A 23,619-nucleotide genomic window follows, 5' to 3' on the forward strand; every position below is an offset into this window, starting at 1 on the left:
CGTATAAATAAAATTATTATAAAATGGAATTGGACTTGGAAAGGTATAGTTTTGCATGTTGTGTTGCCTGCAAGCAAATTGAACTCTGTGAAGGTTTATCACCCTTTGCTGCGTTCTTCCTCCAGTCTTTCTCAGTAATGGATCCATTTGACTGCAAAAATATGGAGAGAAAGAGCTGAGAACGAATGATTAATTTTCCACATTACTCTCTATTTCCAGAGCTTTGCTGATTCCATTGCATTGCTGATTTTTCTCTCCTTTGTTCCCCTGCCAGCCCAGGGAAAAAGAGACCCCAAAGTTAGAGCTCAAATGAGCGTGGCAGCATTTCACTGGTATAACAGCAGTTTAGGGACAGGCAAAATAAGGAATTGCAAGGAATTCCAGAAAGAGGAATGACTGGATCTCATAGCAGCATCTGTGGTTTCAAAGCTTGGCCTCAGCTGGATTGTTGATAGTGGCAAAGGGGCTCTACCAGGCACCAGACTTTCTCAGAGCATCTCAGTGCAAGAGAAAGATGAATGTCCTGGCCCCATCACCTACCTGTCTTTCTGCCTTTCCTTGCTTTCCACTTCTAGTAAGAAAAGAGGGTGCACTGGTGGCAGGACACACACCAGTGGGGTGGAGGTGGTGTTCAGGCATGGAAGACAAAGCCTGACTGCACATCTTCACCTACAGTATGTCGCCTTGGGGAGGCCATATATGCACATGCTGCCTCAAAGATGAAGACAAATAAACTTATTTATTAAATGCAGTGCCTAAATGAGACACACCAAAGTGAACCTACCTCCTGCTTTCAGCCAGTGCTGCTGCTTGTCTCCTGCTCTGGGCCAGCACATGCTAGAGGCAGCTGGCAGATCCAAACTCCATTAACTAGCTGCGGCTGTGCAAGCATGCAAAGAGAAAGCACAAAAGATAAAATGGCAGGATGCAGCAGCAGGGGAACATGCTTGCCGGCAGCAGCACGGTGTGCCAGGCCGTGTCACCTGGAGGCCATCACATGTGGGTGCCCGTTCCTCACACACGTCTGCAGGGTGCACCTCACTTGCAGCTTCTGCTCCTTTCAGCTAAAGGTGGTTCATGAGGCCACACTTGGTAAAGGGAGCTTGAAACAGCTAATTTCAGTTTGCAACATGTGGGTTAGTACATCCACCCCTCAGCAGAGTCTCATCTCTCCTGGATACCTTTATAGCAGCAAACAGAAAGGCCACCAGAGGTTCTTCAGAGGAGAAATGCAATTTTAATGCACTGATTCACCATCTCAAGAAGCCTCTCTCTCTGACTATGGGAGAAATTAAGGAGACAAAGTATTCAACTTAGCTGGACGAACAGACCTTCTATTCCCTACATGCTAGTTTAGGAAGATACTTACTGTACAGGTGTGCTTTCTTCAGAATTACTGGTGTCACTTCAGTGGAGTCCTGCAAGATCCTGCTGACTTCCACCCAAGGGCAGAGGCCAGGACAGAACAGCTTGGACCAGTTGGTATCATCTGGAATTCTGAGAACTTTGCTATTTCCCTGCTGTCAAATTTTTTTTTTTTTCCCCTGGCAACTCATGTCCTGTCAACTGCACACATCTGTACTTTTTAAGATTATATTTCTTTTATCAACAGTTTTTTTGAGTTGGGCAAACTGAACTTTTATTTGCAACTTTCTTAATGTTTTAAGTCTGAAAAATCATGCTAGAAATAGTGCTTGAACATCAAGACTGCAAGTTTGACACAGAGATCTTTCCAAATAACAGCATACCTATTCTGATTACATAAACCTACTCTGTGGGATTTGCTAACCTCATACTGTAACAGTGTTAAACACAGCTCCCAGCCAGATGAGAGACGCATGGATTGATGGAGGTTTGATAATCATAAATAAGATCTTGTTGGGGCCATGAGCTGGTAGCTAGTCTCAAAACAAACATGGACAGAGGACAGCAGGAGACTTTGCCTGGGAGTCTCCCAGTTCCTTCCACGCCAATTCTTATTAGGACGGGTTTGGCAAAGCCATTTAACCTCTTCTTTCAGAGTGGATGATTATTTTCCAAAATTGCATGGATACTATGACAGCTAATTAATTATCACTGTATTGTGCTTTACAAATGTAATTAGTATAAAGAGGGTTAGTAGGGAGAAACACTGTACAGAAAATGAAGGTGAACAGAGACAGAATGCTAGAAAGACTCTAAACGTAGTAAGATAGAGGAGAAGAACAATAAATAATGAAAGGAGTTTTGAATAGCAAGTACATAAGAGATGTGTATGAAAGAAAAAAAATGGTGTGCTGCCTTCCAAAAGTAGAGGAGGGGAAAAGGAAATTAAAAATTAGAACCAAGGCACTGAGATGAATGGATTTGAAGTATAAAGAGAATAAAAGAAAATGAAAAATATGTAATAAAAGCCGCTCAGCCTTTAAGGTAATGAATCTTTTCATTTATTTATACCCTTTTTTGATATGAGAGGAAAATGGTAGCACACTTATGCTGAGCTCACACTATGTTGACACAGTACAGCTCTTAATTCCTGGATTATGTTGTTAAATAATTAACTGATGAATCATAAGTAAATAATTAAAACTTGGTTCTCTAAGCCTCACAACTGAGAACATAAAACTGTCACTGATATCAGATTTTAGCAGAACTGATACTGTAGTTAATTAGAAAAACTGCAAAAAAATTCTAAAATCTGTAGCTGTAAAGACTGCTAGCAGAAGCACCTGGGTTCCATTTCCCCATAGAACAAAATAAAATGGATCATCTATTATTTAAATCTCCCGTATTAAAGTTACATCTGGAGAAGATGGAAGCATGGATTGCTAGTTCCTCTGCAAATACCTAGACCTGCCTTGGGCCTTGTCCTGTTGGAGAGGCTCCATGATTTGGGCAGCAGGATAGGAAAGGGTGTCACTCTAAAAGGCTAAGGCAGTCTTGAGTTCTTGTTAAAATATCTTTTCCGCCAATATCCCTAAAATGAAGAACTATGAAACAAATCCTTACACTTCAATGCACAATAACTCATCGGTTCCGTGGCACTATTTAACAACATTAAGAAGAAACAGCTTCAAGAAACTAATAATAATCGTGTTTGTTCTTGTAAAAGAGGAAGAGTAGACAAACTAAAAAAGATCACTCTTTGCATCCAGAAAACAAAACAATTCCTTCTCTCCCATGAACATCTGTGTTATTTGGCGATATAGCAAAAGCACATGTACTTCAAGTCTAAGCAAGGCAATTAATCTGGATTCTGCCATCATCACAGTCACGGGATTATTTTATTTTTTTTTTACAATGAGAGGACTCTGGAAGCACAGATCCTGCTGTGCAGAGCCATCACATTCCTTCATGAGAGCAACCTGGTAGGAACGAAAAATCTAAGGAACAGCAACTAATTATTCCGATAAAGAAATGACAAAACGCTACAATGGTTACTGAGCAACACTCATTTCATTTGTTCATTCTTGCAATCCCTCATTTAAAAATAAATAGAAGACATTTTATTTTTGAGAAGCCCCCGCCCCTCCAGCTTCCCGACGCTTAGTCTTGCCAAACGCTCGCCAGCAGCAGAAACGCTAAGAGCCTCCGAGCAGCAGCGCGGGGACGAAAACGTACCGGATTTCCTCCGCGCCCCCTAACAACCTCCGCGCCCGAGGCCAGGCTGATTTTGCAGCCCCTCCTTCGGCCTAGCGTCTGTCCCTCGGCCGCCGCCGGGGCCTTCATTTCACCACGGCCTGGGCGTGGGCGTAGGAGGAGGAGTCGGTCTCGAAGTAGCTCTCCAGCTGCCCGCAGAGGGCCTCGAAGGTGGGCCGCCCGCCCGCCTCCGCGCTCCAGCACTGCAGCATCAGCCGGTAGAGCGGCGCCGGGCAGGTCTCCGGCTGAGGAAGCCGGTACCCCTTGTCCAGCATCTGGATCACCTGGTGTCCCGCCATACCTGCAAGCCGAAGGGAGCTCATCAGACCTCTCGGGGTCTTACTTAGCGACGCCGCCCGTCCCCGTCCCTTACCGAGACGAGGCAAGGGGATGCCCGCCCCGTGAGGTACAGGTGTGCGCTGAGGGCGGGGCTGGCCTCCGCGGCCCCCTTCAGCGGCGACAGGAGTCACCGGAGGGTCCCAAACCAGCGGTTAAAAAACACCGCCGGCAGCTCCCAGCGCCCTCACCCCCGCTGCGCCGCCCGACAGGCACGGCAAATGGGTTCGTCTGGGTGTGAGGCTTTCCTCCGCCACCCGGGCTTGCCGAAAGTTTTCTGACATCTGCTTCGCTTAAATCGTTCCTAAATCCCTCTAGTCTCGGTGACTCCAAAATCTCCCGAGAAAATATGTCCTGCTGCTGAATTTTCCTCACATTTCGAAAGTTTTCCCTAACGCCAGCCCTAAGCTTCCTCTGGGGCGGTTATGCGATGGCATCCTGCCTGCTCTGTCACCACGAGTCACGAAGAAGAACCCATTCCCCTACCTTTGCTATACCTTTATATATTAAGGCTATTGTCCCGTTCCCTTTCAATTTTCTACTCTTTAAATTAAATCTTGAGTTGCATAATCTTTACTTCTTTTCCCCAGATCTCTGAATGGTGTTCCCTCTGTACATTACCCACTGCCACCATGGATCGACATAACCTCTTCTCCTAACTGATTACTGAGGACAAAACTCCTGAAAGTAGTATCAAGGAAGCAAATAGCCATGGCAAAAGGACATTTTCTACTGTAAAGTTACAGGTAAACTATGCCTTTGCAGAGGGATAACGCTGAACATATTTTCAGACAATACCGAGAATCACGGTGTTACATATCATTTATACTTGAATAGTTTATTTATGTGCATGTGTGCATACGCACACACCTATAGTTTATAGAAGAAAGAGTTCAGGATTTTTGGCTTTGTTTTTTTTTTTTTTTTTCCTAGAATGGTTTCAGAGGTGGTGAGGGTGGGAATCAAAAAGCAAAATCAATTTTTCCTTTTACAGGAAATACCAGTTTGGGACCCTGTGAAATGTAGTTTATGGTGAACGCACCACCCCTCAGGCCTGTGCAGATAGCTGCTCTCATACCATTAAATCTACTTTTGAGGTTGGTGTCATTTTACTCCTAATTCTTGTGATCCTTCTCTCTGTGAAGACTTTCCACTGCAATAGTCAAATATGAGGGAAGGGGGTAAAAACACCCTGATTCATTTTTCAGATACCTTCTTCCTGAAGTGCCTGCACTTCACACATAATAATCTGTTCTGCCATGAGATATCCTCCAAAAAATAAATTAAAACAGAACGAAACAAAACCAAAAACAAGGGCAGGATGGGGGACAGAAAAACCTTCCCCTTTTGCACATTCCAAGAATTGGCATCTTTGAGCTCATGCTAGAGGGAAATAGCCAGTTGGCTTAGGTGCCTGTGCAATGCAGGTTGACTCCAGTGAGAGAAAGCTTGAATGGCTGCTAATCACAGCCTTTGGAAAGCTTCCAGAGAGCCTGGGGCAGCCAGAAGGTCTGACCCACTAAATGAGCCTCATCTGAACAGCCTTCTTTCTGTATTTACAGTTTTAACCCTTTAACATGCCCGCAGTACAGGCATTCAACATTTTTGTGTGTTGCTCTTAAAGCAAGAAATCATTAGATATTCTTTAGGTAAAAGCACTTACCAGCGTAAGGCATCTTCCCGTAGGTGATTATTTCAAACAGAAGTATTCCAAATGACCAGACATCTGACTTAACACTGAATTTGTTGTAGCGGATTGCTTCCGGGGCTGTCCATTTCACTGGGAGTTTTGTTTCAGGCCTAGCTTCATATACGTTTTCATTTTCTACCTGTCATGGGTAAAACGAAGCAAGCCTGATTTCAGATCTGCTTCAGCAAAGCACTTAAGTGCCTGACTAAGCTAAGCATGTGCTTAATCTTATCCTCTTTTAGCCAAGCACTTGCCTTTCACAGTATTAAAGCATGCACTTTCTGAAGTCTATTGTTGAATTGGGCTTCACAGTTGAGAAATGCTACCATTCATTGGAGGCTTTTCTAAAGCATTTTTCATTTCAAGTGAGCACACAGCGTTGGAGTGGCTTGTGATTAATTATGACCTGCTACTGTGAATTCTGGACCTGGCATGCAAGATTTCAGAAGTCTGTCAGGAGTGGCAGTGTAAGCAGACTGCTGACAGTAGAGACCAAATGGCTCTATGTCTGTTCTTTAGTAAACAGAGAAGGCAAAAGAGCAAGAGCTAATGAATTTCGGAAACTTTCTTCTGTGATTTATTGCAGTGTTGAAGGGCCATTGACTTTGATAACTATCACTTAAGCAGGTTTAAGAGACCAAAGAACAGACTCCAAGTGATTCAAATTAACATATTAGCTTACAGCAGGTCCAATTAATTCATGTAAAGTGAAGATGAAAGACACATAGAAAAAGAAAAATTATTTACTTGCAATTTTGTAGAATCATGTCCTTAAAGTTTTATAGCATAGACATCTAAACTTTGTGAACATTTATTCTCTCTTTAATTCCTAAGCATAATTTAGTGCACATCAGTCACATCCAAGCCTTGGTCAGGTTTTTCACATGCAAATCCAGGCAAATGTGTACAAGAATTTGTTTGTTTGATTGTTTTAATACAGAACGTACATTTCCCAGCTGTACTGCCCTATAGTTTTGAAAAGACTGGTTGTTACTGTTTTGTATCTACATACTGATGCAGGTTGTATCTTGACCATAATACTCATTTCTAGAAACGATTTTGTTATGCTAATTAACACATGTAGAAATAGAGATTTCATTTCTCACACCTACTCCTTTGGGATCTTTGCATGTGACCATGTTAGTGCTTTGGCTTAGGAAAGAATATTCCTAAGAAAGTCTGCCAAGATGACTCTATGACAGAGTATTTTAGTAAAGTTCAGTTTTAACAAGAAATGTCAACAGCTGTAAATTATTACCCTCTCTAGTGAGGACTGAGGAGAAATATACATTTGAAGCATTGTTCATTTAAAAATATATATATTTCATATTAAAAAATGTGCAATCTGAACTTAGGCATAACTAGAAGAATCAAAATTAAGCAAAAAGCACTTTCAAAGTCCCTTGATGCCATTGTCAAGCCATTATTCTATACTTCAGTATGTAATAAATCCAACTGTTATGAACTTCAATTTCTGCTGCTTGAATGGAAAAAAAACAAACGAGAAGCAGAGGGCTTTTTTCTCTGTTTTTCCTTCTCAGTGCAAGAACATAAATCAATAAAAACAATAATAAGACCTCAGTAATTATGGATTACATATTGAAATCCATAAAATATGTCAAATCAAATCTTTCCAACTCTGATCAAATCATTTTCAGAGGTAGGAAATCTCATTTCTAAACCACAGCTCTTTCCTAGGGTGATCTTGGTCAGCGTTACTTGGCATTCCACGTCCTCAAGGGCTAGAGAAAAAAAACAGTGCAATGGCAAAGAACTTGAAACTGCATCAGATTTAAAGCTCTGAGAGCTCACTTTATGAACTCTGCTGTTAGTCGCGGAGAGGAATAAGGTCCTTTTATGATTACTACCTGCACTCGCAAGCATCATGGAGGCAGCGGGGAAGTGAACAAGGAGAGAATAGCTGTCAATACATTTTTATATGCCTTCCCTTACAGGCTCAGGAATATAATTTGGCCATCATTCCTGTGATTTCTCTCCATGGGGCAGACACTAGTGATGTGGATAAAGATTGTGCAGGAAAGGGTATTGCTTGCCAGGCTCCTTCCTTGCTGGCTGAGTGGGAAGCAATCACCAGGATGCCATCTTCAGACTGACACAAAGGCACAGGCCAGCTTCTAACCTTGCATGGGATAACACAGGTAGAGGATACAAGTGAACACATTAGGGTCCTTTTCTCCCTGGGCATGCCTTTTGCCTGAACCCAGCAATTCAGAGGCTACAGTTTGTCCTTTAGTTGACCTCTTCCACCTTGTTCCCCAGCATTAAAGTAGAGCCAATTCAACTTCTCACAACCCACCTTAAAAACTCTTGCAAGTCCAAAGTCTGCCACTTTGTAAACACTGTGTTCACCAACAAGAACATTCCTGGCTGCCAGATCCCGATGGATGTAATTCTGAGATTCAAGGTAAGCCATCCCGGAAGCCACCTGAGCAGCCATGTCTACTTGATGTGGCAGAAATATTTGGGAGCCTGCATCTTCTGTTTAAAAAGAAGATTACAAGGATAACATAATATTTACCGTATTCAGATATAAATAACATAACAGCTGACTGGTTCCAATAGCCAACGCAAATCAACATAACCATGCAATACAGTGACATAACAGCCTGACCAAATGACAGAGGTTAGTGAATGACACTACTTAGTCATGCAGCTAGTTGCACGATAACTGCATAACAATGCCTGCCCCATCTTCTTTAAAAGAGTACATACTAAATGCAGCAGTTCATCTAGGCCTGGAAGGACCTTTGGACACAGTCCAAAGAAAAAGGCGTTTATCTACCAATAGTAATGCAGATGTTTGCCTTTCTGACAAGTGCATAACCCGCTTCAAACTGTGAGTAAGAGTTAATGTCAGTACTCACTGGGTGTAGCCAAAGCTAATTAAAGATGGAAAAGCACAGAATTATGCTGGTTCCCTGTTCTCCAATGATTCTTACTAGGAAATATACCATCTGCTGTCAAGTGTAACTCTCATTTTCACTTTCCAGTCCACTTGACTGCTTCACGCTGTTATATCTGTTGCTGCTACTCAACAGTAGGACTCCTTGAGCTGCTTTCAAGCTGCCTGCTTCTCTTGTAGAACTTTCTGAAGCAATGTGCATGCCATTCCCACCACTGTAAGATCAGCATGTCCCAGAAATAGAGATGTGGCAAAGATCAGCTGTTCAAACAAAGTAGTAGAAGAACTTTGAGCAGAGCAACTTCCCTCCACAAATGAAGTAAAGAGCCTTAGGCCATGAAAAACTGCAGCCAAAAATAGTAACAAAGACGGGTACTCAAAAAAAAAAAAAGTAATTGGAGTATAACACATTAGAATTCAAATTCAGGGCCTTTGTGGCATTTTGGGGACAGCTGACTTCCTCACAGCAAAGAATTCATACCCCAGGGTAATCTAGGTAAGCCAAATCAGTGCTGTATTCAAGCATCACTGCCACCCAAACCCAAACACTGCAGCACGGAAGCATGAGTGTCTACCTCTGTAGCCTCTAATACTCAAAACATTTTCAACTTTCTGTTTCAGAATCTTAACAATATCAAAAAGCTGAGTATTTGCTGCTACGTTTATTGGTAGTTCTCCTTTCTCATTAAGGATGGTGACTTTTCCTTACTGCCTCTGTGTAAAAAAAATAAAACATTTGTAGCTGGCAGTTTTCTGTGGCTTATTTTGAATTGATTTGTAGTGAAAGTGTGTCTTAGCATTGTTTTGCATAGCCTGCCCCAGTTCTGGCATTTTATCTGACCTAACCTTGCAATCACTCCTTATGAGGAGTGTGAAATTCCATTGTTTACTAATCTATTCTGCAATCTCCAGGCCTTGAATTTCCTGCTCATCTGGATGTTCTGAGATGAATAGGTAAAAGAAATGAATTTTAAATGATTGAATTTGCCCTGTATATCTATTGTCCTACTTCCTTTTTGAGGCTAAAGTCATTGTCATGATAATCCAGCACTAAGATTATTTACTTCTATTGTTGACTCAGAAAGTCTTTTCGTCTCCCACACATGTGTTTAATAGCTGCCTTGACCTTTAAAAGAGAGAGGGATAAAAATCAGGCTATGTGAAAATCTATGGCTTAACCATCAAGAAAATCCATCATCAGGCCACAGAATAATATAACACTGAAGTTTTGCAGTTCTGATGACTGGCAGGCATCAACATTTATTATTCAGCTTGCTGGACAAAGACATAAATCTGGAAATGATGCTTAAGTTGTATTTAATCAGAAATTAACTAAATATTTACAAGTACCTTGCATGAGTACCTGGGTTTTGGAAACTAGCTTCTGTGTCTCAGTTTAAAATCCCTCTCTCCATGTTCCCTTTCACACTGCTCCTTCATTTGCACAGGCTGCGAACTACCTCCTGGTGAAAGCAGACTAGGATGCAGACAGACTTGAGCACAGGTTTGTCATTGCTCTGCTGACACTCCAGGCTGGCCTGACACAAGCTTGCTCCAAGAGGCAGAACACAAGGATGTCACGGAAAAAAGGATGACTCATAAGCCTTGTGTTTAATGAGCTGCTTCAGGGCAGAAAAGGAGTTAGAGCTGCTAAACCCTCCCTGTCTTATCCCCTGCAGGACACACAGGTGCACCTTGTTAAAGGACAAGGACCAGATCCATGTCTAATGGTGGAGTTGTAGCTGAAAGACTATTTCTTCCACTGGGGCCTGTTTGGGATCCCAGACCAGGCTGACCTACTGCCTTTAGCAGGTGGGCTGAGGGAAGGGAAGAAGCCACTGTGGCCCTGGCTGCTGCAGTATTTCTTGGAGGGTCTTCCTCTGTGAGCTGGTTCTGTGCTGGTCCTGTTCTGGAGCTAAAAAGGGAAAACTGTAAGGAGGAGCCTCAGCTGATCAGGAGCTGCAAACTGTCCACATAGAGGATGAAAGCATGGGTCTCTGGGATCTGAAGTGCAAATCACGTACGGTCATCTCATAAAGATTTCTGACTATACCTCCAAAATCCCTGGTTGGGCCAGCCAAAGCACACAAGTTCAAGCACAGCACTGCATTAGTACAACTATGGAGGTTTCCAGACCAGAGCCAGATCCCACCTGGTTGGTTCAGAGCAGGTTGGAAGAGTTTACAGCTGTATTCATATGGGTATACATGTGCTCCAGTTTGTTTTAAAGTGTTTTAAAGCAGGAAAAACTACAACAAAAACCCAAGGTTAATATAACTTCCACACTCAAAACCAGGCACTAATGGTGAATTTATAAAACCTTCCCATAGCTTATTCTTTATGCTATAAAGAAAATGTAACGCCTCCATGTCCTTTTTTACTAATATTTTTTGACAAAACTATTGCCCTTATATGAAAAATTTATTAGAGAAAAATATTAAAGAAGGCTTAGGATCTGCACCCTGTTCTAAGGAATCAATCACAATATCTCATATAGGAAAGACAGGAAAACATTCTCATTGACAGATGCCTGACAATAAAAAAATAAGTAAATAAGCAGCACTTTCTCCAGTTGAGAGCATTGCCTCCAAAATAATTCACCGAGCTTCAAGACTGCGTCCCTGCCAGAACAAGCCCCAGGTCTATCAGAATTGATAAAAACACTCATACATTTATGACACTTGCATTCACATCCAATAACAAAGAAAAGTTTTCAGTTGCATTTTTCTCACACTGTTGGCAGCTCAATAACTCTGCATAGCAGTGTTCATCAAGAGGTATCCCGAAGTACGTTCACGGGGTGCACAGGGAATTCACATGCCCATCATTATTAAGTAGCTGTCGTTATGGTTGAATGCGACAGTCACTATGCATGAAATATTAGGGATTTTTAAAGCTGGAAAGACATACCATGCATTTCTAGGAGGGGAAACTTAACCAAAGAATGGTCTCTGGACTTTCCCCTCTGTTTTAGTTTGCCATATTTACCCATAGTGCACACAGAGACAGCAGCCTTCTGGAAATGTTTTCCTGGTTCCTGCAGTGGCTGAATCTCAAGAAAGCTTGTCAGGAGCTGTGCACTGACCTCCAGCTGATATAGATCACTTCCAGTCACAGAGCCCTATGCAAGCTTCAAATCTCTTTATTTATTACTCTCACTGACGGTGACGACTTTTCTCTGACCAATACTATCAAAGGACCTGGGTCTCTGTCTCCACCTCTTAGTTCTGTTTATCCCCGTGTGCACAGGCTATCAGGCAAGGAGAGGTACTGCTAGGCTGGGTTTCAACTGGCCATTTTTACGGTTATCTTCATGGCTGCCTGGAAAGCAACTGGCTTTTCACAGTCTCTCTGATGCAGGACTACAGGAATGCGTGCTCAGGCAAAGATCAGGCTGCATACATGCGCTGCCCTCAGTAAGGGCAGCTGCTGTGCGTATGCTGGCAACTGATCCACACACAGGCTGCAGCGCTGATGTGTCCTGGACAGGTTGTACTCCATGCACAAACAGGCCGATTTTCACCTCTGCGATAGCTGTGACTCATGCTGGCTTTCTCAGAGCTGTTTCTCAGGTGCAATACATATTTTCATGCACAGCAATCATTTCCTGATGTGCCAAGCTCTTTCAATCAGATAAGCAGCAATCTGCACACAAAGGCACCAAAGATGAGAATTTAAAGAAAATTTGTGCCTTGCTACCTCTGGCTGCTAAATGCCTACAAAATTGTAGATGATCTGGCCCAAGCTCGTTGCGGTCCCTCTCTGTGAAGTTCCTGCTGGGACTGTCCCTCTACCAGAGATTTCTTTAGCTGTAATTGGCCCTGGACTAAGCCTCGCTTTAAAAATGGTTCCACAGAGAAGATGGGGGAAGGCATGTGTCATGGTAAATACTGCCTGTGGCATTTCACAGGGCTTTGCCTTGTCTGCAGGAGACAGAGAAGAAATTTAGCAAGACAATCTCAGCGAACATTTTGTCTTCAAGAGATCATTACAGCTTTAGAGACATTTAGCATCTCAGAGACATCTGCTAAACTGAAAATGGGTAACAACACTAGAATCAAGCATTTCTCAATAGCAGGGGTGAACTTAAAGTGCAATAATTATGCTAGTCTGTTCCAGGCTGTAGAACTCTATTTTTAATTATTATTTGCCTTCAAAAGAGCACTTTGAAGTGCTGCTGAGATAAAAGCCCTAATGCGATAGGCAAGGGACAAATTCACAGTGAAAGGCTATCCCTGCCTAGTAATAGATTTCAAAGCTGTTAAGTACATTTTGTGGAAGTGCCTCTATTTCATGTCAAATATGATGACCTATCCTTCTGGATGCTTATATTTTTATTCTGCTGGTGTATGTTCCCATGTACTCATAGAACTGGGTGGAAAAATGTGTGTCATTATAAGGCAAGAATCAAACTGTGGATGTGATTCTCTCCTAGTTCTCAAATACCTTGGCACTTCAGAAATTTATAAACCTCTTTCTTTCCTCTTTTCTCAACCCCACACACGACAAATAATGTAGCTTTTATATTAAACCAGAGTGTTGTACTTCTATCTTTTCTGTTAGTGTGTTTACTAAACTGACAGCTGTGGCACGCCTTGAAATGAGTTTATAGTCATTTGCTTACTTTGAAGGTATTCTAGAAGACTTCCATATCTCATCAGCTCAGTAATAATATAAATTGGGTCCTCCAAAGTACAGACAGCATAAAGCTGTATAAGCTTTGGATGTCTCAAGTTCTTCATTATTTGTGCTTCCCTCAGAAAGTCCTTTGGATCCATTGAACCTGAAACAACAGCACATAACAAAACATAAGCTGAGGTTATTAAAGGCCTTCCTACCAGCCCGGCAGTCTTAAGGGAATAACGGAGATTGTCTTCTGTCTTTCAAAGAACATTAGCATCTCAAATCTTCACAGTTCCCACAGAAAACAGACAGTGCAGCTGAAATAAACAGTTAATGAGTGAAACATGCCAGTTGTGCAAGGACAGAGAACATATGTGTTCCAGCCACCAGAAATGTAAGGGCTAAAATTAACTGTCCCCCAGGCCTCCCTCAAACAGAAAAAAGTGAGGCTAGAATGTTAACTGGTATAATTTAAGCAAACAATTACGTTACAACTGGTTAACGAAATGACCAGAAACTGAGGTAAGAGTGCCTAGGTAATGAACATAAAATTTCTGACAGAAAAAAGTACTGCAATAATAATTTGTTAAACTATTTTTTCAGCTTCAGCAATCAAAGCCTGAAAGCATTGAAATCACTTTAGCATACAAGGAGTAGATGTGTGCACTTTATATAAATAAATACAAATAACTATTTATAATGTTCACATAACAGCAACCTTATTAGAAATACCAATGTATGCACAGATGTAACAGTAATTTTACACCCCCTTAAATGCAGAAGTATCTTAAAAGCTAATGATCCCAACTCTTTAAGTGTTACATAACATCATAGTATCTCTAGTTCTATTCATATACACAGTGAGCCAATGCATAAACTATGTCAAAGAAACAATACAGAAATGGCACAGGGAGCTAAAGTCAGTGGCAAATTTAGGATTAAAGCTCATATGTCCTGAACTGGGGATTGATTAGAAAAAACATGCACAAGTAAAGAAACAAAGCTTTCTCTATGAATGATCCAGTAGTGATCAAATATTCTCAGTTGTTTGAGGAAGATGGTAAATAACACCTACTTTACAATACTTGTACAAAAAAATATGACATTATCCAACTACTCAAATGTTTCTTTCCTCCGAAATCAAAATAGTTTCACTAAGAAAAGATTACAGTGAAGGTTGAGGGGAAAAAAAAATCTACCCAAGTCTAGTCTGCTTTATGCCGTGTTTAAAAACAAACTCTTTTCTTAGTGTAAGCAGACTGAGTCATTTGAGAAGCTAAGGAGTCTTTATTTTATGGGTTTTTAATATTAGGTAACCAACAAGGTTTATTTGGGAGTTTGGCTCTGTTCCGAACATGGATGTTTAAATGAAGTGAAATGCTGGGAGGATGCTAAATGGCTCAGCAATAAAACTCCACCAGAAAATCTGTTCTACAGAACGAACTGGCAAATCAGCCTGGGCCACCTTCACCCAACACCTACCTTGAATGCGACCTCCTGAAAAGTGCTCCGACCTATTTCCCAAAACATAACAATGATGTGTGATTTCATATTCTTGGATCAATGCAAGAGGAATGACTCAGAAACGCTTCTGACATAGACTTTATGAAAAAAGAGCCATTTGACATTGCAACTTGTGAGAGCAAAGATTATTGCAGGGGACAGGTGCTCCTCTTCCCTGTGTCCTCATACTTTCCTTGGCAATCCCACGGGGTCCAATTTGACAATACTTTATAGGATGTCATTAGGAGGGATGGTGAAAGTTAATGGATTTCCATGCCATCAATAAATGGATAGCAGCCAATAATACATCTCCTCAACAGGTACAGGCTATACCCATTTCCTTTTGTCACTGTCAGAGGAAAGTGGGGGCCTGCATGAAAAGTAAATGACTCATACTTGGTCTCGATAAAGCAGAGATTATGACAGTCAGGTGGAAAAAAACGCAAATATCTGTAATGCTAACGGCATGTCCTTTTCCTGTTTAGAGCAGCACAATCTTTACAGCTTTATTTGAACTTTCCACCAATCCTAGATTTAAAAAAAAAAAGCCTAGGGTTGTCTTTATAGGGTTTGGACTCACTTTGATACTGATTTAATATTGTGGTCCATTTGCTTACTCTTTCTAAGATATATGCATTTGTCATGGAAATCATCCTAAAGTCTGCAGAGAAGCTGCATGGTGTGAAGTATTCTGCCTCCAAAGGTAAATGCATAAGCACGACTAGTGATTTAGCATCGGTGCCAAAATTTGACAAGTTGATCCTAAAAAGGATAAAGTATTTGCTAACTTGGGGTCTACCAAATCACCTGCCCTCTATGGATCATTATACAGGATTTCTTCACACCATAGAAAATGACAGTCTGATTTGTTCCCATCATCAAAGTTTGCCTACAAGGAATCTCTCAGTTTAATCAAGCTATAAACTTCTTCCAACAAACTGAAATCAAGCAACATGTTTTTCACGTATGACAACTTCCAATAAATTGATCAGGAGGGAAGTAGTCTATTAGCTGAATAGCAGCAAATCCTTCTTTATGCTGTAAAAGTAATTAATAACGATAACAAACCAGTGACAAAAATCAATAAGTATTTCCTGCATATTTTAAACAGCATATGTAACCTTTGCTTTTACTTAGTTTATATCTTTAAATAGCACAAGTAGCAGATAGTGCGCAAAACCCCCCAGAGCCCTGTAGCTCCTATACTGTAGTTAATAAGTGGATTGGATGCTAACTGAAAAAATTAAGAAGTGCCTTTATCAGTGTCTTGTCTAAGATTAGGTTTTAGCAACTAGATAAGCAAAGCCAAAACTGCCTCTACAAGCAAGCAAACATGCTTGTTACAAATTCGTTAGATAAAGCCTGTCACAATAGCGGCAAAGAAGTTACAATACACTTCTTTGAGGAAGTTTATATAAATGAAATATATAAAATACATGCCACATTGAGTTTCAAATAACTGGGAGTTTTAGTTTGTAGTTGAATTACATGTGTTTTTAATGAAGTATATGTTTTCAGCTGTAAGTTGTAAACAGCATGAAGAGCAGATTACTAAGTAGAAACCACTTGATCAAAAACCAACTAGTTAACAGAACCCTTCACTGAAACAACAAGCATCCCTTGTGTAAGACACCAGTTTTAGAGTAGACTGATCAGTACCTGAAGAAAACATGGTTTTGATAATTTGGTTTTTGAATGAAAAATGTTTTTATAAATGACAAAGTCCTTCTTAAGAACAAAATGTTGGAATATGTTTCTTTGATGTGTTCTATGATGTGCTGCTTTGCCAGAAATCACCTCTAATTTAAGCCTACTTAAAGCAGGTATATCAGTTCTGATTACTTTCTGTAAATATTTTGTTCTAGAATTGAGGAAGCTTCACATTATAAGATAAACACTGATAATTTGGAAATGAGTTAGAGAAGTCAGTTATTTTCCAGTTTCCACTGGCATAGATGTAAGCGGTCCTTAAATATTTGATAAGCCCCTCCAGAGACCCTGTGTTTGCAACTTTCAATAAACCTTCCCAAATGACTTCAAAGTAACCTTGTACTACATAGCAACTTTGTCTTCTGAATAAATTTATACAAAATGAACTTATATACAGAGTACTTAGAGCACATGCTGTGATCTTCTGAATAAGTTTATGCACAATAAAGAAATAACATTAAAAAGACAAAGTTTTTGGTAACACAAAAGACTGAGTGTAAACTATTCACATTGACAGGAAATGAGATAGGTGTCTGACAATTCCTCAAGCAGCTTTGCCACCATACAGAAGTGAACTTACAAGTTAGTGTAAGGTTATGTACTGATCTAAATGGAATAAAAGAATTTCAGGGAAATTGGGAGACTTTCCTGAGTGCAAAGCTTTTTACACTGCATATGCACTAAAGAGATGACATGTTGAAGAACGGAAAATATTATTAAAACCTCCACTGACAGTACCAACCCAGAGACCATTTTGAGAAATCCTCCTGAAAAAAAAAAAAAAAAAAATCATGCTTGGGCAGCTTCCATGCAAAGAGAGAAGCTTGGGAGATGCTTTACAACATGATAATGACAAATGCATCTGTCAACTTGAACAGGCATAAGGAACTTTCTCAGATACGATTAATTGGTGATGATAGATGCCTGCTTTACACCCTGACAGTTGGAGAAGCAAGCTAGCCCAGACAATAGGTTCTAGAGAATCCATCACACTCAGCACAGGACAAAGTGCAAATCCCTGCTGCAATGATTTCCACTTAAATAGAAAAAACAATGTCTCAATGAAGAAATAAAACCAGAAATGTGAAATGACATGTTCAGGGACCTACAGCAAGACAGTGCTGTGCAAAGCCAAGAACAGAAATAGCAATTGCTGGTTTCTAGACCATTTTCCTATCTGCTGATCCCTACCTCTTTGATGATTGTGAGTCAATAACTCAAAAGTCAGAGATGTTCCTTAAGGCAAAGATGTTCTTGTGTTTTGTTTTTTCGTTCACACATCCATCACTATTTTTTTGGCTGGTAAAATGTCACAGATGTCTCCAGAGCAGAGTCAAACACCAGTGAACAAATAAGAGAATTATCTGAATGAAGGCATGACATTACTACTGCTTTTTTTGTTTATAGTCACAGTGATCAACAGATTGTAATAAGGATAAGGAGAGGTAATGGGCAAAACATGGACTGAACAATGATAGAGAGTGAAGAGCGGAATTATTGTGGGGAAATTCAGTTGTAATTCTGGTGAAGGGATGAGGGGTGGATTGTGTGTAAATTGTCCGCTTTTGTTAGGTGTTGTAATGATGCTATTTTGATTTTGGTGTGGGGAATTCTTTTGTTGATGCGAGTGAATCTTTTGTGATGAAAGTGGATTTTAATGATAATTCTTAAATGTGATTTGCAGAGGCAAGTGGTGGAATATAGTGGGTAAGGTTTTGGTAGTGGGGGGGCTGCAGGGGTGGCTTCTGTGAGAAGCTGCTGGAAGCTTCCCCCATGTCTGACAGAGCCAATGCCAGCCGGCTCCGAGACGGACCCGCTGCTGGCCAAGGCTGAGCCCATCAGTGATGGTGGTAGTGCCTCTGGGAGAACAGATTTCAAAAGGGAAAAAAAGAGTTGCTGCACAACAGAAACTGCAGCCAGAGAGAGGAGTGAGAACATGCGAGAGCACCAGCCCTGCAGACCCCCAGGTCGGTGCAGAAGGAGGGGAGGAGGTGCTCCAGGCGCTGGAGCAGAGATTCCCCTGCAGCCCGTGGGGAAGACCATGGTGAGGCAGGCTGTCCCCCTGCAGCCCAGGGAGGTCCACGGGGGAGCAGATCTCCACCTGCAGCCCGGGGAGGACCCCACGCCGGAGCAGGGGGATGCCTGAAGGAGGCTGTGACCCCGTGGGAAGCCCGCGCTGGAGCAGGCTCCTGGCAGGACCTGTGGCCCTGTGGAGAGAGGAGCCCACACTGGAGCAGGTTTTCTGGCAGGACTTGTGACCCCGTGGGGGACCCACGCTGGAGCAGTCTGTGCCTGGAGGACTGCAGTCCATGGGAACGACTCATGTTGGAGAAGTTCATGAAGGACTGTCTCCCGTGGGAGGGACCCCATGCTGGAGCAGGGAAAGAGTGTGAGGAGTCCTCCCCTGAGGAGGAAGGATCAGCAGAGACAATGTGTGATGAACTGACACCAACCCCCATTCCCTGTCCCCCTGCGCCGCTGTGGGGAGGAGGTAGAGAAAATCTGGAGTAAAGTTGAGCCTGGGAAGAAGGGAGGGGTGGGGGGAAGGTATTTCAAGATTTGGTTTTATTTCTCATTATCCTACTCTGATTTGATTGGTAATAAATCAATTAATTTCCCCAACTCGAGTCTGTTTTGCCTGTGATGGTAATTGGTGAATGATCTCTCCCTGTCCTTATCTCGACCCAGGAGCCTTTCGTTATATTTTCTCTCCCCTGTCCAGCTGAGGGGGGGAGTGATAGAGTGGCTTTGGTGGGCACCTGGCATCCAGCCAGTGTCAACCCACCACACCAAAAGACTCTAGTTCAATTATGAGTCTTGTGACTTTCCTGCAAATTAATAGAAATCTTGTATAAATATAACGATCACAGACTAATCATTCTGACATTTTGAAGGCCTTCATAATCCACAACTGGCTCTGAAAAAAGTCTCCAAAGAGTCTGGGGGAAGAAAAAATGGTTCTGGATCAACAGATTTCATCTTCCGATGTCTTTGATAGTGAAGTATTGAACATTCTGTTTAGCGATGGACAACAAACTGCTAGCAGAAACAGGAATTCATTGAAAAAGGATGGTTCATTAAATGTGAAAACATCTCTGGTTGAGTTCTTTTTCCTGCAAAATCTCCCTTACAGTCCATAAGGGCTGTGTCTGGAGCCCTGTTGTCCATAGAGAGTGGACTGCAAACCCCAAACTCTGAAGCTGGTTTAACTAGATACTCCATAATCATAAAAGCAGAGGGTGACACCCCACCAGCTTCATCAGAAGATGGACATTTCCTATGGTCTCCTTAAGAACCCCAATCCTTCTGAACTTCTTGGTCAGAGGGCTCCCAGGCTGACCAATTCAAGATCTCATAGGCTGCACCAGCTTGACATTTTCCTCAGTTTTGTTACTGTTGTAAATTCTGTGGAATTACAGGACACTGCTGGTAGCTGAATTCACTTCCTCCAACTGTAGGCAATTATTCAGGCAGTTAGATCTGAGTTAGTTGTCCAGACTTTACAATCAATGGAAAGAAACATGCTTTAATAGCATGTTATTCTCTCATTCTAATGTACATTTCTACTCTGTAGTATGATTTATCTGACATGTAAGTGCTTATTTCTTCCCACTAATTATTAAAAAAGTCTGGTATATCTAAGATGTTAGATGCTTAAAAATAGGAAAAATTTATCTAGTATGCTACGCATCAATGTTTCTAAAAGAAACACTTGTGAAATTTCCAGTTTGTGTGCAATATCTGAAAATTTGGCTCCTGCTCGAAATCAGAGTGGAAACAGATTTCCAAATACCCTAATTACTCACAAGTCAGGAATCACACATTTGCATCAAGTGAGAACTGGCTCTGGGAAATATCCATCACTGCCATCTCACCAGAATTCTGGGAGTTTAATTTTTCCTACAGGTTAGAAGGTCATCTACCTAGACACAATCATTTTAAGCCTTTTAGCAGCAATAGCTAGAAAGTAGTGTAAGTCTAGAAAAACTATTTGAGAAATGAGGAGAGTACCATGTAACAAGAAACTATATTCAGCCTTTCTAAAGACAATTGAAAATTGGGTTAACTCGCTCTGTATGTAGCTCCAGAACGGAAAGAAAAAATAATGCATATGAGGAGACTTTTATTACGAGAAGACATAACAAGAGTTAAAGAGGAGACATCAGATAAATCCGGATGAGAAATCAGGCCCACATTCTTACAGACATAGTGATACTCCATTGATACAAACTGTCAAAGATAGCAGAGGCAAATTCTCTCTGTGACTCCATCTCAGGTCTAGAAGACTTCTAGTTATTATCTAGTCAATAACAAGCTGTGTTTTGATTAAATGTAAATACTCTATCTCAGCAGAGGGGTGAAATGGAATGGCATATAACAGCAAAGTATTCAGACTATAGATGATCTAGGACAGATGTACACTGCAAAATAACACTCAACAGAAAAACTCAAACTAGCAGAAAACCCTTCTGGCCTTCAGGCCTATAGATCTACGACGTACTGATTGTATTATGATCTTCTATATTGTTTGCTGTGTGATCACCTTACTTGATTATCCTGCCCCTCCTTGGAAATGAGAGCATGGTTCCATGTCACAATTTCTCTGGTGGTAAAGCCATTTTAACAGAACCCTCTCCATCTCAATCTCCTATATTTGCCAGATCACTTCCAGTTTATCATACTCTGTTGTTCTGATGACTTTCTTCTCCCATGGGTCTACACTGTAAAGCAGCTTAGCTGGTTTAAAATACGCTCCCTCCTCCCCCAGCGTAAAGACAACTGATTTAGATCTTTGAGCCAAGCAATAGGAGAAGATCGTTTTAGAGTGTTATACTTGAAGTCTGAAATACTGCCTATGTGAATATTGGAAGCTTCAATCATCAACATATAATATGCTGTTTTTCTTGATTACTCATGGACTACTATGTTTTCCATTCATTTATCATCTTTATATTATGATGAATGAAACTAGCAGACTTAGCCTTTGCTGTAATTTTATTAGTACCAAGCTAAGCATTTATTACTCAGATTAGGGTGAGGGTATTGGGGTTTTTCTTTAATTATTGAAATGTTATTCCTCATCAGTAATGATGAGAGCAAACTATGGAAAACCAATGTCCTAACTGATTACAGTAAGGCACTCCAAATGGTTAAAAACATTGTGTAGAAGAGGATAATTCCCTAGAGAAGTATACGACGAGGTTAAATGCTTCCATTTGAGACTGAACTGTTTTTGTAGAACGAGATAGTTCACAAAGTACACTGATAAGAGATTAAGTTTTACCTATATAATCTATCAAGATAGCTGTGAGAATCAAAGTCTTCCTTCTGAGCATCACTAAGTGCAATGCACGACTTCCTTATCACAGTATTAGACCACAAACTCTCTGCTATCCAAGCATCGCATCCCGGTGGGGCTTGTGCCTGCCCTAACTCAATATAACCCACTGTGAAATCAATGAGACTACTACTGTTGTCCTTAACAGGAGTCAGACTAGAAGGAAAAAAACAGAGATGGAAAAAGTATTGATTAATCAAGCCCTTTTTCCCAGCCAAACTATGATACTACAAAAAGTATCACAGTTGAAGGAGTTTCTTCCACTATACTGTTATAGTCTGTAAATAATAGCGAGTTTGCAGTGAATATTATGTTTATTCCAGTGTAAAACTTAATTTTTAGCTAACAAACCTATTGAAGAAGTTTACGCATTCATTTTTTATTGTTTTATAGTCTTCTGTAAGTGTGTTCCTAGGACAGCCTATTATTACAAAACTCCCCAAAAACTTCTTTCCCCATTCACAGTGCTCTAGAAGTATTGTGTTCTCTGTCTGCTTTATCAGCAAGACATTGAAAGGATACTGAATTGAACAACAGTCAAAGAATGGATCTCCACAGATCAGTTTGGCCTTAAACACATCAAAATCTGTTTCAGATATAAAATTAACTCACCCCTCCTTTTCTTCAGGTGGAGTATTAGTAGCAGTCATTCAGCTGATCAGCATCAAAAAGAAAAAAAAAGAAAAGGAAAAAAAAAGAAGGCAAATTGCAGCTCGAACTTGCCACTAGTGTTTCGCATATTTCTGGGTAGTCTTGTCATTCTGATTCAATCCATTATTAAAATAGAAGTTTGTTTCACAGAGAACTGATAATATGTATTGTCCCCATTATATGGAAGGAAAAGCTGAATTAGAGTTTTGAAATGAGTTATTAAGAGAAGGAGTTGAAATATGATTAAGATAGCTTCCCATTTTTGCATATGCAATACCAGATAAATGTCAGCTCCACTTTTCCGCTAAAGAAAATAAGTAGAAATGTATGCATTGCAATTTGTTCAAAATCTAATTATTTTGTTTGATGAGAAACAAGTCTTTTCCTAGAGTGCTAATTGCCACATATTTTCTTGAAGGGGAAAGAAAAAGACAATTTCTAAAAGAAAATCTCACAAAAATTTAGGATAGCTTAGTCCTGTTCATCATTCCAGCTTCATTTATTTCCTTCTTTAAATATCATTTAAGATATTTAACACTTTAGTAAGGACCCTTCAGTCTTCTGCAATAAAACAGACTTATCCAGATGTCGCATTAAATCATTAAAGGAAAGTAAACTCAGATGGACAAATTAGGTTCTTGTCTTATGGAGAAGAAAAGCAAGCATCATATTGGACTGTTTAAACAGAGGTCTAACATGTCAGAAATGTGAAGCAAATCCCTCTCTTTACACATCTAGACTTGTTCTTCCTTTTAGCATCTTACTTGGAAAAAATATGTTTACCGCCTCAAAACAGCCTAGTAAAGATCTTCTGAAAACAATGGGATATCTAAAACATCTGAGCTGCACGAAGAATCTGGTTGAGCTGTTTAACCTAAAGCAGAGAAGACCAAAGAGGACCTTGATGATAGTTTTCTAGTATGTGCAACACTGCTGTGAAGAGGAAGAAAACAACAGGTACTCTTTAGTCATGGTGTATAAGACAAGAGGTAATGGGCTTGTACCGCAGAATGAAAAATTCAGGTCAGACACAAGGAGAAAAAGACTGGTTTCAGACTTGCAGCTTCAGAAGTCAATAAAAATTGGCATACAGATCCCTGACACAAACAGTACAGGCTTAGTGGATACCATCTTAGGAAAGGGAAATGGACAAAGAGATTTCAAGATGGTTTACTGGGTCACTAGGGAGATGCATCAGTTCACTGAAAAAAGTATGCTGTCTTTCAC

General features: G+C 40.8%; 1 protein-coding gene across 1 annotated transcript in view; it reads right to left on the minus strand.

Moving 5' to 3' along the window:
- Positions 1 to 2,403: 2,403 nt before the first annotated feature.
- Positions 2,404 to 23,619, minus strand: part of FRK (fyn related Src family tyrosine kinase) — a 54,681-nt gene continuing 33,465 nt past the window's right edge. Inside the window, exons 5-8 of the mRNA XM_030037825.2 lie at positions 13,192 to 13,350; positions 7,962 to 8,143; positions 5,618 to 5,783; positions 2,404 to 3,919 (exon numbers count right to left, since the gene is read on the minus strand). Of these exons, the coding sequence (XP_029893685.1) occupies positions 3,705 to 3,919; positions 5,618 to 5,783; positions 7,962 to 8,143; positions 13,192 to 13,350 (722 nt within the window). The 3' untranslated portion in view covers positions 2,404 to 3,704. The remainder of the gene's footprint in view (positions 3,920 to 5,617; positions 5,784 to 7,961; positions 8,144 to 13,191; positions 13,351 to 23,619) is intronic.

This window comes from Aquila chrysaetos, chromosome 2 (assembly GCF_900496995.4).
Source record: "Aquila chrysaetos chrysaetos chromosome 2, bAquChr1.4, whole genome shotgun sequence".
Classification (NCBI taxonomy): domain Eukaryota; kingdom Metazoa; phylum Chordata; class Aves; order Accipitriformes; family Accipitridae; genus Aquila; species Aquila chrysaetos.